Raw genomic sequence first — 17623 nt, forward strand, 5'->3', positions numbered from 1 at the left:
GTCACGGATTATTTAAGGAGAAGAGGAGGAGACGAAAAAGGAGACCAGCACGAGGAGAGAGAAGGAGAACAACCAATAACGCATTCACGATTACAACCTGCCTGCCGTTTCATTCCATTGCGCTATCATCCAGTTTGTATTTCATTCATCCGGACTGCCTTTCAACCTGCTTACCGCTGAAGACCCCGGGTCGAATCATCATTCGCCGCACGCCGAGGAATCACGGTGAGGTTATTCCAAACGCCGGGAAATACGAACATTACTATCGTCATTAATCAGTACCCGTATTCAGGACATTTATTTCACGTACCGGACTCAAGTTCATGATCATTCCGTTTGCCAGCCATTTGTCGTTTGTGTGGTGTGTGTCATATGTAACGTGGACAAGGGAGGGGATTTATATATATATATATATATATTGTCGGGTTTGCTGTGGGATTGTTGGGGTGGAGGAATATTTGAGTGTACATTTGTCTTGTGGCGTGTCTTGTCCCATTTAATACATTTATTCTTGTTTCCTTTTACATTCTGCTTATTGTCTTTGCTTTTCAAACCGTCGATTGTGGGGAAAGTTAATCTGTGTAGGAGTACGGCTTGACAGGAAAAGGTTTCTCAGTCAATTATCCAGGCCACAGGTCTTGGAGGTGTAGCTGCCGGCTGGGAATAAGGGGTCGGCCGTTACATAAGTGGTGCCCTCTCTGAGGACCAGCACCTGTCAGTTCCGTTACTCCTTGGGCTGGATTCTCTAGCCACCATGAGGATGACCATCCATCTCAGTCCCAGGGGGTATACGGTACCGGGGGAAGGGATATGCGAGGTACTCACTCACTCACTCACTCACACTGGGTTAGTTTAGAATTTCTAGTTAACCTAAATTGTATGTCTTTATGTTATGGGAAGAAACCAAAGAATTCTGAGGAATGCATACAGAGACAGGGAGAACATGCTCACCTTAACACAGATAATGTGTGTTCTAGAGCTCAGCAGCAGTAAGCATTAACCACTGTACTATTGTGTCATTCAACGTTCTTGATGTTAATCTCCATATGAGAGAGAGGTTGGGAGAATGCACTGATACAGTGCATTGTGGCACTCACCACATGACGAACCATCTCAGGATTCCAAATTAGGACCTGAGTGCAGCCATACAACGGATGATACCTCAGCACCACACTGGAACAGTTGTGAGGTTTTATTACAGAGGTTGGAGTTTTCCCTACAAGTTGGAGGACATGCTTGCAGACCTGGATGCAGGTTAACATCATACCCAGGACAGGGCAATTGCAGGTTAAGGCCCTTGCTCAAGAGCCCAAAGGAGTGGAATCACTTCTAGCATTTACGAGATTCAAGCCGGTAGCCTTCCAATTTCCGGTGCATTTTCCTAGACTCAAAGGACCTTATAATCCCCATGTGCTCAAACTAAAAAGATTAAATCTTCTGATTTCTCATCTTTTCTTATCATCATGAAGCAATTTGCAGTTGAGTGGATACGGTGGCACAGTGGATAACATTGCCTCCTCACATGTTCAGGAGTCTGGATCTGAACCCCTGTCTGGTCAATGTCTAGATGGAGTTTGCATGGTTTTCCCAAAGATGTTTTTCTTTATTTTTTCTGTTTTTTTTTTTTTTACATTCCAAAGACAAAATTAATAATTAGTGACTCCAAATTCGGTTTGGAGATAAGTGTGTGTGTGTAAGAAGATGAGATCATTTCAATCTCTCCTTTATACATACTAATGTTCTTAGATCTTATAGAGGTTTTTATGGGATTATTTTAATACATGTTAGTTACAGCTGACAGTTTTATACAAGGTTGGATATAATACCAAAGAAAAAAAAGTTACAAAACATTTAGCTTATGTTACTGCGTTGTATAGTGTGGCATAGTGGAAGACTGTTTTATAACACAGTACAGTATCCCTCAAACATGTAGAAAATCATTGGTTTCAAGTGTTTTGTCCCATAGATATACACATCACTCAATTATATATTTATACATTTTAATATAAGAGGCACCCTATAATACAGTCTTTAATCATTTTAACACTTTCAAATACATTTCAAAACTTCTAACAGTCTAAAAGAACATACATATCATCCAGTACTTTCTGTGCTGACATAGATGATAACTTGTCACATTGAAAGCTTTTTTTCACATTGTACTTGGTGCAGTTGTGCATAAAATGCAGATTCTTGCTCCCATTAATGGCTGGCAAATTTAACCCCGGCCATGTTTGGGCAGATAGTGGCCTAATAATGTAGTGGTTACATAGCAGAGGGGTCAGGGTGGTTGGGCATGGGTGTCCTCTGTTATTCATATTCCGAATGGTCTAGAAAGGAATAGGTCCATAGTATTGTTGATAGGCAGCGAGGATCCCAGCAGTCTCTGCCATGTGCTCGCAAGCCAAGTTGACTTCACACACCTCACGCAAACTGGAAAAAAAAAGGAGAAAGAAACAGAGAAAAAACTAAACAGATTACTCATGAGCATTCAGGCTTCCAGACTCATTCAGAATAAATGATCATAATTGTGGTCAATGTATGATTGTATATTTTATTGGCAATTGCAGTCTTGCAGAAAAAGTATCTTTATGGATTGGTTAAACTGTACATTTTTTTGCTATGTTTTTTCCTGTTTTCCAATGCTGTCATTGGTTGATGGGGATGTCAAATCCTTACATTTACATTTATGGGGTGTTGCCTCATGCTTCACATTTTGCAGAATTTCAAACCTATCATATGTATACGGATATGAAGAATTAAATATTTTTAAGGATTAAAAACATGAAAGTATCTACACATCTATAAATAAGTACAAGGTGTGACAACTGAGACTTTTTGTGTTTAAATATTTCATGTTCTGTTTTTTCTATGAATATCCAATGCTGATTCTATAAACTAAGGCTTTTGTGCTTGGCAACCTGTATAGTAGGTAACTTTGGACTCTGTATTGTGGACATCTATTTTTGACTCCATTAAGGGTCTTTGAGTCCAGAACCTATCCTGGCAGCAACAGCCACAAGGAGGTATGCACCTCTAGTCATGCCAGGCCACTGCAGGGTAAACTCAGCTCACTCCAACTCACACTTACTCAGAGTAGTCCAATTTGGAGTTGCCAAATAAACTAACATGCAAGAATATGAGTGCCCAGAGGAAAACTGACACACACATTGGAAGTACATAAATATCAGAAAAAGAAATTGCTGAGGAAAAAATGAAAACCCCAAAGCAATAGCAGGCACCATGCCATCTCATTGTCCTCGGATAAGCATAAGATCATTTGTATGCTGTCTGGAATGATCTGCAAAAACTGTTTCCTTTCTTTTAGGTTTACTAGTGTCTGTGCAATGTTAAGAAATTAATATTTTTTAGTATACTGTAGTTTATTACCTTTCCAGCTGCTGGGGGCTGTAATTTGCATTTCTCTTCAGGCGCTTCACAAAAGAAGAGGCTGTGTCTCGCTTCACAAAGAAGTCTAAAGGAAAAGAAGAAAAAATAACAGCTTACATTAACGCAGTTCAGTTGTATCAGTAGGACAATAAGGAGATTTTTTTTTTTAACAACAGAGACTTGCTTGAACCTTGTCACATTTCAAACATTTGTTAAAACAAATCTTGTGGCATTTAGTTTGTGTGAATGTGTTTGTATTGTCAAGAATGTTAATATTGAAATAGGTCCGTGGGAACTAAATTAAACGGAACATGGAAGGTTTTTTAGGGAACACCAGAAAACTTAAGTGTCCATTTATTTCATTCATGACATGGAGTCTGCTGATCTGAAGAAAGAATGGTATTTTCTTCATTTTAGTTCTCACAAACAAAGGATAGTAACCTGAATTGTTGTTACACATTAAATCTATTTATGCTGAACTAGTCAGTCATTCAGTCAGTCATCATCCAACACACTATATCCGAACACAGGGTCATGGGGGTCTGCTGGAGCCAATCCCAGCCAGCACATGGCACAAGGCAGGAACAAATTCCGGGCAGGGCGCCAGCCCACCACAGGGCACACACACACACACACACCAGGGACAATTTAGGATCACCAATGCACTTAACCTGCATGTCTTTGGACTGTGGGAGGAAACCGGAGCACGTGTGTTAGGATAATTAGAAGAGGGCATAAAGTAGCTTCGCTGCAAACCAAACTGCCTTCTGACTCTGGTGCCGCTGCAAGTGGCAGCCATTCCAGCAGCTCTGTATATGACTTTATCTTTCTACCTTTTTTCTCTATTTCACTGTTAACTCCTACCACTTTTCTTTTATGTGAACTCGTTTCCTGGACACTTTTTACTACTCTTTTTGTGAATTTCCCCTTGGGATTAATAAAGTATCTATCTATCTATCTATCGATTTAGTTTATAATCTCTTGTTAGTCAAAGAGTGCACCCAAAAGGGAGCATTCAAATTTCTTCTTTCCATTATAGGTACAATAGTACACTAAGAAATCTACATAGTCTAGTTGAATACGTGTGTATTTTATCATTTCCAGACAGTACAAGTTTAATAAATGCCTACATTATAATTAAATCAATGATAATGTTTTAAAGTTCATGAGATAAACTTACAGCAGTAAGTAGTGAATGTCTTGGGTAATCATTTTAATTTATTCATTTATTCAATATTAATTTCAGATCAGTATAGTAAGACATTAAAACTGTATTTTGAGTTAAATGCTAAGTACTGGGAAAAGAAAAGCTTGGTAGGGAATTCCCTTTAGTCTTTGGGCACCATAAAATGATCAATGTACACATGTTCATTCTTCTTATAAAGATACAGCTATAAACAATAAATAAATTCTATTAAACCTGCTTTACTGACAGCAACATTAATATCTGTATCTGGCAGTGCTTACTATGAATGGCACTTTACAATGACTGAAAACCATATGAATTACTTAAAACATCCATTGCTTCCTTACTTTTTACTCTGCTGGTGCATTTTTCAGAATTTACAATTATGCATAAGTAATGTTTATATAAGAAAAACATTTACCTTCTGAACTGTGAGAATCAGGGGCGCTAACAGAGTTGTCAGAATCTGGAAAATATTATCATGGCATTATTTTCATTTAAACAAGCCTCAAAATACAGTATATTGTTATTTGACTTTTGTCTGTATATAAATATAGTATACATCTAACTTTACACCTGCCATGTTCTGTTCATCTTGCTATTACAGAAGCAACTGGCATAAAGAAAGAACCTAGCATAACAGGAAAAGTCTGAATCTCTCTCTTGCCTTGCCTTCCTCAGTGTTTGAATATATTATACGTAAAATATTATAAATAAAATATTTTCTTTCCCGTTCTTTGCACAACCAAGCATATTAAATATTAATTATTACTTTTAATAGATTATTCATAGCCTTTAACACATTAGTAACTATACATTTGAACACCAAGAAAGCACAGTAAAGTCTGGAAAAATGAATACAATATTAAAAATGATTCAATACATGTTACCATTTCAAAACACTATCATTATAGCTGAAACAAATAGGTTTCTTACACTGTTATTAGACCTTTATTGATTAATTAATAAATATATCTGAGCAAGTTTTTTTTAATAATCCAATAAAACACAAGCAAAGATGAAAATTTAAAGAGTGTACTCACCCCCATGACAGAGGCAAATTGCGATGACAGCACACAGAACAGCAAGTGTCAGGTTCCTCATGTTTGCCTTCTTCGATTGCTTTCTCTCTTTTGAGATGCCTTTAGATGATTTCCGTCTTGATGTGATTTCCTATCTGGTGTCCCCTCAAATTTATACTCTGCCTTGCAGTCTAACGCCCCTCTACACGCCACCAAGTCAAGTGCCAAGGTCAACCCACAATGTCCACGTCTGACTGAATTGAATAGAAAAGCCAAAACAAAAAAAAAAAGTGGTCAACCACATTGGGAACAGAGCCAGGACCTATCTGTCTTGTGTGGTGATCAGTCTCTCTTTGCTTCAGATTCCACAAATATACACTAGTATGATATTTTTTATTCTTTTTGTGCTTTTTTTCAGCCGTTTTTGGTCATTTTTTTAAATTACTGAGCAGGAAACTGCTAACTCTGAATAATATTTTAATCTTGTCTCATCAGTGAACCTAGGAAGGTTTCTCCCTGCCAGGACCATACAAATTTAGATTTGCAAGTGTTGTTAATCAAGGAAATCACTGACAGGTAGATATAATGCAGGTAAAACATGAATGGTGGATGGTGGATATATTTGATTATATTTGGTGGAAAGCAAACAGGTAAGTTTTTTTTCTTTCTTGATGCAGTTTCACACAGTAAGACATATTACAAGAAGATAAAAGTTATAGTACTCGCATTCTGCTATCTCCCTCATAAACACTTAAAAATAATACTAAATCTTTGCAATTAAAATTAGATCAGGTGTCATAATGGCTTGTTGAAAGATGAAAAATGAATGTATATGAGAACAATGTTAGGTATGCAATTAATTTCAACAACAATTATTCACATACTTAGTAAACACATAATCTAAGGAGTATTTCATGTTAAGATCATTTCTATAGACGTACAGCATTTTTAGTATTAATAATTTTTGAAAAATTTGTTCAAGTGTAATTTTCATTTTTTACGCTTTTATTCTGAAGCTAGAGTTAAATTAAATTTAGTAAATACTAGCTGTCCCCCGCAGCTCTGCCCACATAGTAGTGAAACAGACCACACTTTAAAAAGCAATAAACAAACAGGTATCGCTAGCTAAGCAGAGGCAAGGTACACTCCAGCGTGGCAACAGGCAGATTGAGTCAAATAGAGGCTGGCGCGTGAATGAGGAGGGCCCCACTCCTGATGCCACGCTTCCCCCTCCCCTCGGACTGCAGCCGCTGTCTTGGATTAACGTGAATAATTAGCTCCTGCAAGTGAACTATGATATTAAGCGCGATCAGAGAAGTCACAAAAACAACCAGAATGTTCAAGAAAATTGAAAAAAAACAATCTAAATCTGTTAAGTAGTTTTCTTGTGAAAAGTGGACAGACAGACAGACAGACACACAGACAGACATTGGATTTTATATATTGTTGCGAACAGCCGGGTCCCATGCCCGGCAGGGACGCCCCTGCTGCATCTGTTCCGGGGGAGCAACCATGGGCAGTTCAATACCTCCCCCGGGAAACTTGGTGGCAGCCTCCCTGGCAAATGGTGATCCCCCAGCCTGTCGCATGGCTACACGGGAGATGGAGTCCTCCACAGCCTGGTTGGGGGCTTGGATGGCCACTAGGGGGAGCTGCATGGAATCAGCAGCACGGCTGGACGAATCTTCAGCCCCACCCGGAAGTGCATTTAGGACTAGGTGGTCAAGCACCTGGAATGCTTCCGAGTGGGCTTTAAAAAGGGCCAGCCACCACCACTCAATGGTGAGAGTCGGGAGTGGATTCGGACAGAGCTTGGTGGAGGAGGCAAGGAGGTGGTCTGAAGGAACTGAAGCATTGTTGTTGGCCAGGACTTTGGGGACTTTTGGGGTTTGTGTGCACTTGAACTTGTAAATAGTTATGAATAAACGTGTGTTGGGTGACATTAACGTGTCCGCCTGTCTATGTCCGGGATTTGTATTGGTACAGTGGCAGTGTACATACTGCAGCCACCTCATATTTTGAGTTTGTGGTTCAAACCCCAGCCTTGCCATTGTGTTTATTGCTTGCATAATCTCCCAATTTTGCTATGGGGTTTCCCAAGGTACTTATTTGCAATGCAAAATTGTGAGATGAGAATGGAGGTAGCCTGCAATAGAATGGTGCCCAACAAGAGCTTTTTCCTGCCTTGTCATCAGTGTCACAGATTCAGTCCAGGTCCCTGTATCTGAGAACTGGAATAAGCAGGTTCAGAAAATGGATGGATGGAAGTAATATTTAAATATATTATGGAACTAAAGAGTACAAAAACAGAAAAAGGTTTGGGGTAGTCACCCCATATACTTGAAAAAGAAAGTAAGTTTAAAGCAAAGAAATGTGTCTTTACAGGTTTGAGTCCAATACAGAAATGAAAAAAACTAATGCAAATTGTGGTTATATAGGTGAACTGGAGGAAATGATGTCAGAAGGGCCGGAAGTGGAAGTGATGTCAGAATAACCAGGACCAGAAATAACATCCTTAGACTCAGGTGGGATTTCCTTCAGCTGGTCTGCAGAGGAACGAGAGAAAGGGTTAGCAAACACTGCCATCCCCTGGTCTGGCTAGTAATTGCAATCATTTGAGCCCTTTAGCTGCCTCTGCTATACGAGTGTGTGACAGTGTCTTAATACTCGACAGAATGTTGTGCCCCAGTAAGAAACAATGAACTTGACTATTCAATAGATATGGCACAGTGGTTTGTGCTGCTGCCGCACAGAATGTGTTCAGATTTAACTTCTGTTATCAGTTATTTTCTGTGTGCAGTCTATGGATTCTCATTTTGCCTGGTTGGATTCTCCCCCGGTCTTTCCTAGGATGTATGTGTTAACAAGATTGTGAATGTTGTGCTATGTGTATTTCTAAAGTATTCCGAAATCTGACACCATGCCAACTCACCACACTTGTATTCATATTTATAATGCAGATTATAAAGTTGCTGTTATCTATATTCAATTCAATGCAGCCTTGTTTGGTGCATTATTAATAATATACACACATAAAGCTACACAAGTTTATAGATGCAGTACTAAAAGCAGAACATGTAATATGTGACAAAATAGAAAAAAAGTGCAAAATATGTTATATTCCTGATAAATCGGCTGTTCACCTGGATATTTCAAATAAGTGACTATAAAAATGTACAAAAACTTTATTTTTGTGACACTTTCCTTGATTGCTGGTCTTTATATTCTTCTTATCTCTCTTAGCTCTGTTCTCTCTCTCTAGCTTCTCCCATCTCACCAGCCCCTTTAGGTGCTCTTCCTTGAAACAACCACTGACTGGTCGGTTTCACACTACTTAGTCTATTATGACAAAATTTTTTTTAAGCTGTTTCTGCTTTCCAATTATTGTGATACAATATAAAAGCAAAATAGTAGTGCATTCTTATTAATGGGATAGAGAGGTTGGGAGCATTCGCTGATAACGCGTTGCTACACCCACCACATGAGGAACCACCTGGATTGTGACCTGAGGGCAGTGGGTGACACCTCAGCACCACACTGGGACAGTGTGAGGTTTTTTGCGGTGACTGGAGTGCCAATTCTGCCACCAAACCCCAAGTTTTCCCTGTAAGTTGGAGGACCTGCACGCAGGGCTGGATGCAGATTAGCGTCATACCGAGGACGAAGTGCCTTATTTAAGGGCCCAGTGGAGCAGAGTCACTTCTGCCTTTTACGGGATTCGAATTGGCAACCTTCCGATTGCCAGCACAGATCCCTTGACCCAGAGCCACCACTCCAATATATATATTAATGGGGCCACATGAAATTTTATAAATATATTTAATCCATAAATGTATTTTTCCAAAACCTTTACAATAATATTTCCTTCTGACTAGAAATTAATCAAAGCATCAAGATTGTACTCTAAATGGGCTCACTGGCTCTATACTCTTTGTCGCAAATGCAGTGTAATCTAAACTGGAAAAGTTTCAGTGTAGCACCACATAGTGAAGTGCTTTTTATAAATATATGAGACAACAAGATTGCCAATGTATAATTAAGAATGAAGTCAGCTAATAAGGATTTAGCTACCTGCAACTGTCTACAATTAGCCACTGATGCAGCATCTTCAATATGTCACCATAACAACAAATAAACATAATTACCTATTAGCAAAGTGTCTCAGCATGGTGGCACACTGGTTAGTGGTACTGAACACAGAACTGCACATCTGTATGAGTTTTTCTGTGGGTATGCTGGCTTTCTTCCCACATCCATAAAGATGTGCAAGTTAGCTGAACTGGTGTTAAATTGGTGTGTGTGTTAGTGCACTCAGTGATGGACTGATGCCCTGTTAAGGGCTGGTTGTTGTGGCCTATGCTGCTGGCATAGGCTCTAGCCCCATGAAGTTGAATTGGAGTTAATTGGTTCCACTAAGTGGAATTGCAACTTGATTATTTAATATTAGATGAAGTCTCTTATAAAAGATATCTGCTGAATGGTACAAATTATCGATAATATAATGAATAACTTTCTTTGAATTCTAGACATTAGGAGTTACACATTAAAGATGGCAGATAAATGGAATCAAAATTTTAAGTTAAAATAGTGTTGTGAATGCATTTTTTACATCACCCATTCATCTGTTGCTTATAAATAGAAGATGTCTGTTTCACCCTTTCAATTGCTTTCAAATCTTTCCTGGAAATGATTGTTTCAGCTGTCTGCCCATTAGGTATGGCTTTATATTCATAAAATCCATTTTTAGGTGCTTCTCAGAACTATGTTTAATTTTTCCCTAAATGTTTGTTTTAGAAACATTTTTGTCAGCTCAACTAATTTACTTCAATTTAATTATGTTTCTCTCTTTCAGGTAATGGCACAGTAGTTAAAATATTTTTCCACTAGATGGCAGAAAAAGCCAAGCCAGTAGTTTCAAATTGTTTTTTCTTCTTTTTCAGTAAAGCTAGACTAAGTGAAACACCTGTTGATAATCACAGTGTAAACATCCATTCATCCAACTTTCCATTTTCTGAAAACTGAATTTTCCATTAGAGGTCCATCGAGGTCTGGGTCTTATTCTGGCAGCAACTGCCACATTAGATCCTTTAAATCAAAAACACTTTCTTATTGTTATACAGATAAATGCTTTATGTTGTATAAAAGCAATCAAAATGAATACACCATATGTACCTTTCCAAAACTTTATTTTTTATTGGATGTGTGTATGAGAGTGTTGGAATGGGCTTGCAAGAAGGTCCCAAGAACAAGAGCATCACCAAGTATGCACAGGTCAGGAGGTCGAACCACAGAAAACATCCAGAGAAGTAAAAGAGCCAAACGGCAACATTACAGATATTGCACATGTCACTAGGAGTGAGTGTATGTGACCCTCTAGAGCCTTTAAGTCCAGCTGTTTACCCTGTAAACGGGACACCATTAAGATAAATTAGGCACTTAACATAAGGGGTAGATCATTGGAGGGCAGGGGGACTCAACAGCTACTGAACAGTCAGTTGGCGCACTAATAAGCTTGGCCTAGGACGCACAATAACTAGCACTGGCACTGTGTCTAAAAGCATTAGGAAGAAATACTAGCATGAATATAAGAAAGAGGTGGCATTCTGGGGGAATTATGCAATGCTTCTCCATGATTCGTGAAGGAAGATAACCCAACAGTTTGTAGAGATATCTGTCCCTTTGACCAGAGGGCTTAAAAAAAGGAAAGGAACACCATGAATGGCAGCACCTCCTGACTTATAGAGAGCACATAGTCCCAAAAGTAAATGTTTTGGACAGTGTTGTCCCTCTAACAAAACAGTAACATAGATAACTGCCTCACAAAGAGTCATTTAAAGGGTAATAGAATGCTAGGTGTTCAGGGACACAAGGAGCTGTTAGCACGGTCCCCAGCCTGTTTTTTTCAGGAGTCAATGTATGGCCACCCTTACACTGGAAGTGTTTTTTGTTCTTCAGCAGAAATCACTCTGCCGCAAAGGTTGCTGACTCTAAAGCTGGGAAATGAAAGTAAGGTAACGGTGCAACTGTCAGGTGAAAGGAAGGCCTGGTTACAGATTTAGAGAAAGAAAGAGAGAAAGTTGAGGTGAACAACCCATTTTTGTTCTTTAGGTAATTCTCTCTGTATAATTTTTGTCTCCTTGGGGTCATTCTAAGTATAGTGTTGCAATTAAAATTACCGTCTTTTATGACTATTTACTTTATATAGTGGTAACAAATACTTGGTAGCAATTAAGGGGTCAATAAATTATCATTGTTCATTTTTATTATACATTTGAATACAGAAGAGCAACATATTGAAAGAAAATCTTCACTGACCTTAATATTATTACATGGAGACTTTGTTCAAAGTAGTAAGCTGGAATTTGCAATCAAGTTTTAATCTCTTCCTCCCTTGGTTCTTATTTTTGTTTCACCTTCATGCGTACTTGTAAAAACATGTAGAACATTTGGGAACTCTATTTACATGTAGGAAGTTTCTTGTTTAATGTGTTTGTCCCCGTGACCCTGTGGTTTTTAGGATATAGCGGGTTGGATAATGGATGGGTGGATGGATGTGTTTGTGAAAATTTTCATATATCTGTACAACAAAAGCGGGTATTAAATAGTAGCAATAAAGATGAATATCCTATTCTTTCTTTGCTGTAAACAAAAAGAAATTGCTTAAAGCAAATGATATACTTAAAACAAAAATTACATGTCAAGTTTCGTTGGGTTACTGTACAATGTATATGATGTGTATACAATGTTTGCTTTAATTTCTAAATGTAGAGACATTCGTCTGGCAGTATAGTGGTTGAGTTTCGTGCTTGATGTAAAGTTTTCACGAATAGCCTGCAACATGGAACAAGGAACAATGGTTTGCTTCTTTGAAGGTTTATGGTCACTCCTCCATTGTCAAGAAGATTATATGGCACAGATGCCAGCAGTTTGTGTTTTATTATTTACTTTTGCAGATAGCAGATACAACATTGTCATCCAACAAAGCAGGAACCAATCTTGCTTGATTGCAAGAGGTTTTAAAACTGAAAGTAAAATACTTGAGTAGCAAATCAATTCAGTTCTTTCCATATACAGTAGCTATAACAGCTAACAACAGTTCTTACCATCATATGTACTGCAGAATCTTGACAAAAGCAAACAATCCACACATAAGTAGGGGACATTTAGCGGATGTCAGAAATGTGTCATTTTACTGCAACATATACTGAGCCCATTTAGACATCTCTGTTTGTCCCTGTGCCAAGAGTCAACAGCAATTTAATAACACTAGTGGTATACCATAATTGGCATACAATGGCATACTATGGCAAAATGTAATGCCCAACCACAACACAGAAATTCACAGACCAACTGTTTTAAGTAATTTTATCAAAACATAACATAGCACTGTTAAACATGAGTTAGATTAAATGCATTTAAGGATATTATGTTATAATTTCAACAGATGACTCAAATTAACTGTCAAGTTTGAAAAGTGGAGCTCAGTAGACCGGGATGTAGTTCAATGTAAATAGGCAATAAAAAGAAATGCAAAACAGAAATGCAGAAAGGACAGTGCTAAAATAAAAAGGTAAACTTTAAGGATGGAAAAATTATTGCTAATAAGTGAAAAACAAAAATAACATATTTACCTTTTTCGTCTACCCTGGCTATTTTCTTACTCAGGTTGCTTTGTATAGTAAGTAACCTTTCCACTTTTACACCTGATGAGAGCTATTAAGCTGAACCACTGTGCCTCTAATGTCCTCATACCATATCATATACTACACATTATGATGAGAGAATTTAACATGCACATTTGTATTTGCTATGATCATTGAAAATGAGTTTTGCGCGGAGTAATGCATACTGATGTTAACTGAAGTGCTCTAATAGAAAATAAAGCTGTTATTTTTTCTTAATTCTGCAGTGTCATTTGTGCAATTCTGATATTAGTCTCACATGCACTTTCAAGATCAGGTTAACTAGGATGATTTTAATTGAAAACATTTAGTTTCTTAACAAGGCTTTCTCGATTCAAGTGTTTTGGCCAGTTTTCTGCTTTACCAACACAATTTAGAAATTGAATTTTAAACTTTCACCACTAGTTGCTGCCTGCCAAGACCCAAAATATGGCTTAGATAAACTTGGAGGGACCTTCTTCCTTGATGTATATATTTATACTTATGAATTCCTTATATGGAATTGGCAGTCATTGAGTTTGGCATTAGCAAGTCCTTTTTACTTCTTGGATCGAAGCAAAAAAGTTTGTTTTTGGGCAGCATAAACATGATTATTTTAGGAATGAGGTTGTCTGGGTCAAAGCAATTTATATGTCTATATATCAGGGTGTGTATGTTTGCATATTTTTGAATGCAAGTGACAAAAACAATGCTTCTTGAAACATAAAATGTAAGAATAAATATGATTATCAATAGTATGTAATTGTCAATTTGTAGTATTACTTAGTTTAAAAAAGCACTAAATAAAGGCTTACTAGATAATTTCAATTTAATAATAATCCTCTTGATAGCAGTTCCTCAGGTCTCCTACTACAGCAGGCTTTCAATCTAAAATGTGCTTGTCAAGAAATTATTAAATGATTGTTTTACATTATTTTTCTTTTCTACAAAAGGGCCGATCTAAGAAGATGAAACCATTCGGAAGTCATTGGTAAATAAAAGTTAGTATTCTTTGTTGGCTCTGATACTGTGTATTATATATATATATATAATATATATATATATACTGTATAGCATCAAGTCAATAAAACTTGTGGGCTATTGATCTGGTCAGTTAAGTAGCAGAGGCTTGTTAATCAGTTTCAGCTGCTTTGGTGTTAACAAAATTAACAGGTGCACAAGAGGGGCAACAATGAAATGACCACAAAACAGGAATGGTTTAACAGGTGGAGGCCACTGACATTTTTCCCTCCTCATCTGTTTTTTTTACTAGTTTTGCATTTGGCTGCGGTCAGTGTCACTACTGGTAGCATGAGGCAATACCGGACCCTACAGAGGCTGCACAGGTAGTCCAACTTCTCCAGGATGGCACATCAATACGTGCCATTGCCAGAAGGTTTGCTGTGTCTCCCAGCACAGTCTCAAAGGCATGGGGGAGATTCTAGGAGACAAGCAGTTACTCTAGGAGAGCTGGACAGGGCCGTAGAAGGTCCTTAACCCATCAGCAGGACCGGGATCTGCTCCTTTGGGCAAGGAGAAACAGGATGAGTACTGACAGAGCCCTACAAAATGACCTACAGCAGGCAGGCCACTGATTTGAATGTCTCTGACCAAACAATCAGAAACAGACTTCATGAGGGTGGCCTGAGGGCACGACATCCTCTAATGGGCCCTGTGCTCACTGCTTGGCACCGTGGAGTTCGATTGGTATTTGTCAGAGAATAGCAGAATTGGCAGGTTCACCACTGGCACCATGTACTTTTCACAGATGACAGCAGGTTCACCCTGAGCACATGTGACAGATGTAAAAGGGTCTGGAGAAGTCATGCAGAATGTTATGCTGCCTGTAACATTGTTCAGCATGACTGGTTTGGTGGTTCAGTGATGATCTGGGGCGGGCATATCCATGGAAGGATGCACCAAGACTTCTACAGGCTAGACAACGGCACCTTGACTGCCATTAGGTATCAGGATGAAATCCTTGGACCTATTGTCAGACCCTGTAGCGGTGCAGTGAGCCTCATGTGGTGAGAATATGCAGGCAGTCCCTGGAGGATGAAGGAATTGATCCCACTGACTGGCCCCCATGCTCGCCTGACCTAAATCCAATAGAACACCTCTGAGACATTCTGTTTCAATTCATCCAATGCAGCCAGGTTGCACTTCAGACTGTTGAGGAGCTCAATGAAATTTCAGCAACATGGACTAGCTTGCCGCATCATTTTTTCATTTTGATTTTCAGGGTGTTTTTGAATTCAGCCCTCTGTAGGTTGATAATTTTCAGTTCCATCAAACGATGTAGCATTCTTTCATTCCTAACACATTACCCAGTTCATATCAGTATAGATATCCAGCATGAATCTTTTTCCCATTGAGATCTGATGTGTTTTCAAAGTATTCCTTTAATTTTTAGACAGTAAACTATGTACTAATCTGCTTCTCGCAACTGAGAGGGCACCCGTGGCAGACCAACTACATGCATTATCTGGTAGGTAACCACCCATACAATCAGATTGGGACTCAGACAACGGATTCTATGAATATACAGTGTATGTATGTATGTATGTGTGTATATATATATATATACCTTAAAGGAGGCATAGTGGTTCAGGTTTATTGTCACATGTACAAAATACAGTGAAATTCATAGTTGTAGTCACGAAAAGTGGCCCACAACTCCATAGGACTTACCTTATATCCTGACTTGATATCTATGTCTGTGCAGCATGTATGTTCTCTCTTTGTTCGCATGGCTTTTACTTTCTCTAGATGTTCTAGTTTTCTTTTTGAATGCTAAAGATGTAAAGGTTGTCTAATTGGTGACTGTAAATCGATCCTGCATGAGTGAATGTGGTTATGTGCATGAGTATGCTATGCGGTGGACTGTTCACAGTCAGGTCTTGTCTTGTGCCTGATGCTGCTGGCCTAGGCTCTGTTTCTCAACAATATTGATATATATAATATATATGTGCTGAATTGGGTACACTGAATTGCTGAGGTCAGTCTTACACTCACATTCTGGAATAATCTACCCTCCAAGTAGTCTCGACGTTTACAGTAAATCAATACTGAAGACTTGTTAATGTAGCAGAACCAACTTTTGTTTAAGATGCTGCAGGGTTTGTCTCATATAATTTTTATTTCATATTATCTTGCTTTCAGCTAAGTACAGCGAATTATCGTTCCTTTAGGAGTTTTTCGTTAGACTTTTTTTTATTATTACCATTAATAAGTCTTTTCCAATTTGCTTTCTCTTCATGGTGGCAATAAGCCTGCCTAGGGGTGGATGTGTTGTTATAAATAATACATATCCTTTTCTATTCAAATGAAACTTGTAATTATTTGCCTATATAATGAAGGGTTTTTAAATCTGACATGGGGTAGTTACAGTTTGGGCTTATAGCCACCATATACTGTGAATCTACAGTATATAAAACCTTATACTGTAAACAATCAAGGGCAAGGCTGAGCTATTCCCAAACCCACATGAAGTAAACAAAGGAAAAAATACAATAAAAAGGTCTTTATTACAAAATGTAAGAGTTTAAAAGACATAAAGGTACAAACAATGGGAAAATAACACAGAGATCATCACTGCAAAAAATTAAATCTAAGTGGAAAAGTATTTATATCATGCCATTAAATTTTGTTTTGCTTATTGTAAAAGTTGACTCATCAAAAGTTTGTATTGACAATTATTTAGCTTACTTGAAGAAATCTTGTCAAGTAAATTTTGCTTACCCCATTGGCAGATTTTTTTTGCTAAATAAAAGCAAAACAACTCCCATTGAAAGTTTTTCTGTCTAGTTATTGCATATGAATGTTTCACAGTGCTGAGAACCTAGCTACACATTCTAAGCTCATTGTAATAATAACCAGAAGGTGCTTTTAAGCCTTATGTAGGAATTCTTTCTGGGATGACCGCCTGGATAAGTTCTAGGTTTGAAATGAACTCTGGGTCTACTGAGGGTGTCCTTCTGAAACTCCATCTTGGGCTTCTGGTGTTCCTGCACATTTGAACCTCAGTCTGAACTAAAAGAAACTGCAATCCCACAGAGGTCTGGCTACTATATTGCATAACAAATGGTTCCCTACCTTCCATCTGTCAGATTAGAGGACTCCTAAAACATTTCCCATTATTCCTATTAGTACAGTATGTACAAGTACATATGATAATAAATAATCCTGGTCATCCCTGGAAACACACCCTGTGCTTCCCCTTAGCAGTAATACTTGCATCTTCTTGAACACTTGACGTCCCCAGTACCCCTTTACTATATGTATATACTGTATTGTAAAGAGTTTCCATATATAGTACAATTCTTTCCCAGCACAAGATTACAGAGGATAAGAACCACTGCTCA

At 38.2% G+C, this 17623-nt stretch overlaps 1 protein-coding gene across 1 annotated transcript; it reads right to left on the bottom strand.

Moving 5' to 3' along the window:
• Positions 1-1986: 1986 nt before the first annotated feature.
• On the bottom strand, positions 1987-5744 carry LOC120537082 (bone gamma-carboxyglutamate (gla) protein). The gene is made up of 4 exons (XM_039765724.1): positions 5620-5744; positions 4998-5042; positions 3391-3475; positions 1987-2433 (listed from the first exon to the last, which is right to left on the bottom strand). The coding sequence occupies exons 1-4, from the start codon at positions 5678-5680 to the stop codon at positions 2331-2333; spliced, it is 294 nt and encodes a 97-aa protein (XP_039621658.1). The 5' UTR covers positions 5681-5744; the 3' UTR covers positions 1987-2330.
• Positions 5745-17623: the final 11879 nt, after the last annotated feature.

The sequence above is a fragment of the Polypterus senegalus genome, chromosome 10, assembly GCF_016835505.1.
Source record: "Polypterus senegalus isolate Bchr_013 chromosome 10, ASM1683550v1, whole genome shotgun sequence".
Lineage (NCBI taxonomy): Eukaryota > Metazoa > Chordata > Cladistia > Polypteriformes > Polypteridae > Polypterus > Polypterus senegalus.

What these genes read in the sequence shown, in the direction of transcription:
- LOC120537082 (XM_039765724.1), bottom strand. Translation starts at nt 5,680, where the DNA reads ATGAGGAACCTGACACTTGCTGTTCTGTGTGCTGTCATCGCAATTTGC. An exon ending in TGATTCTCACAGTTCAGAAG is followed by an intron (nt 3,476 to 4,997) that starts GTAAATGTTTTT and finishes CTTTTCCTTTAG; the next exon opens with ACTTCTTTGTGAAGCGAGAC. An exon ending in AGCCCCCAGCAGCTGGAAAG is followed by an intron (nt 2,434 to 3,390) that starts GTAATAAACTAC and finishes TTTTTTTTCCAG; the next exon opens with TTTGCGTGAGGTGTGTGAAG.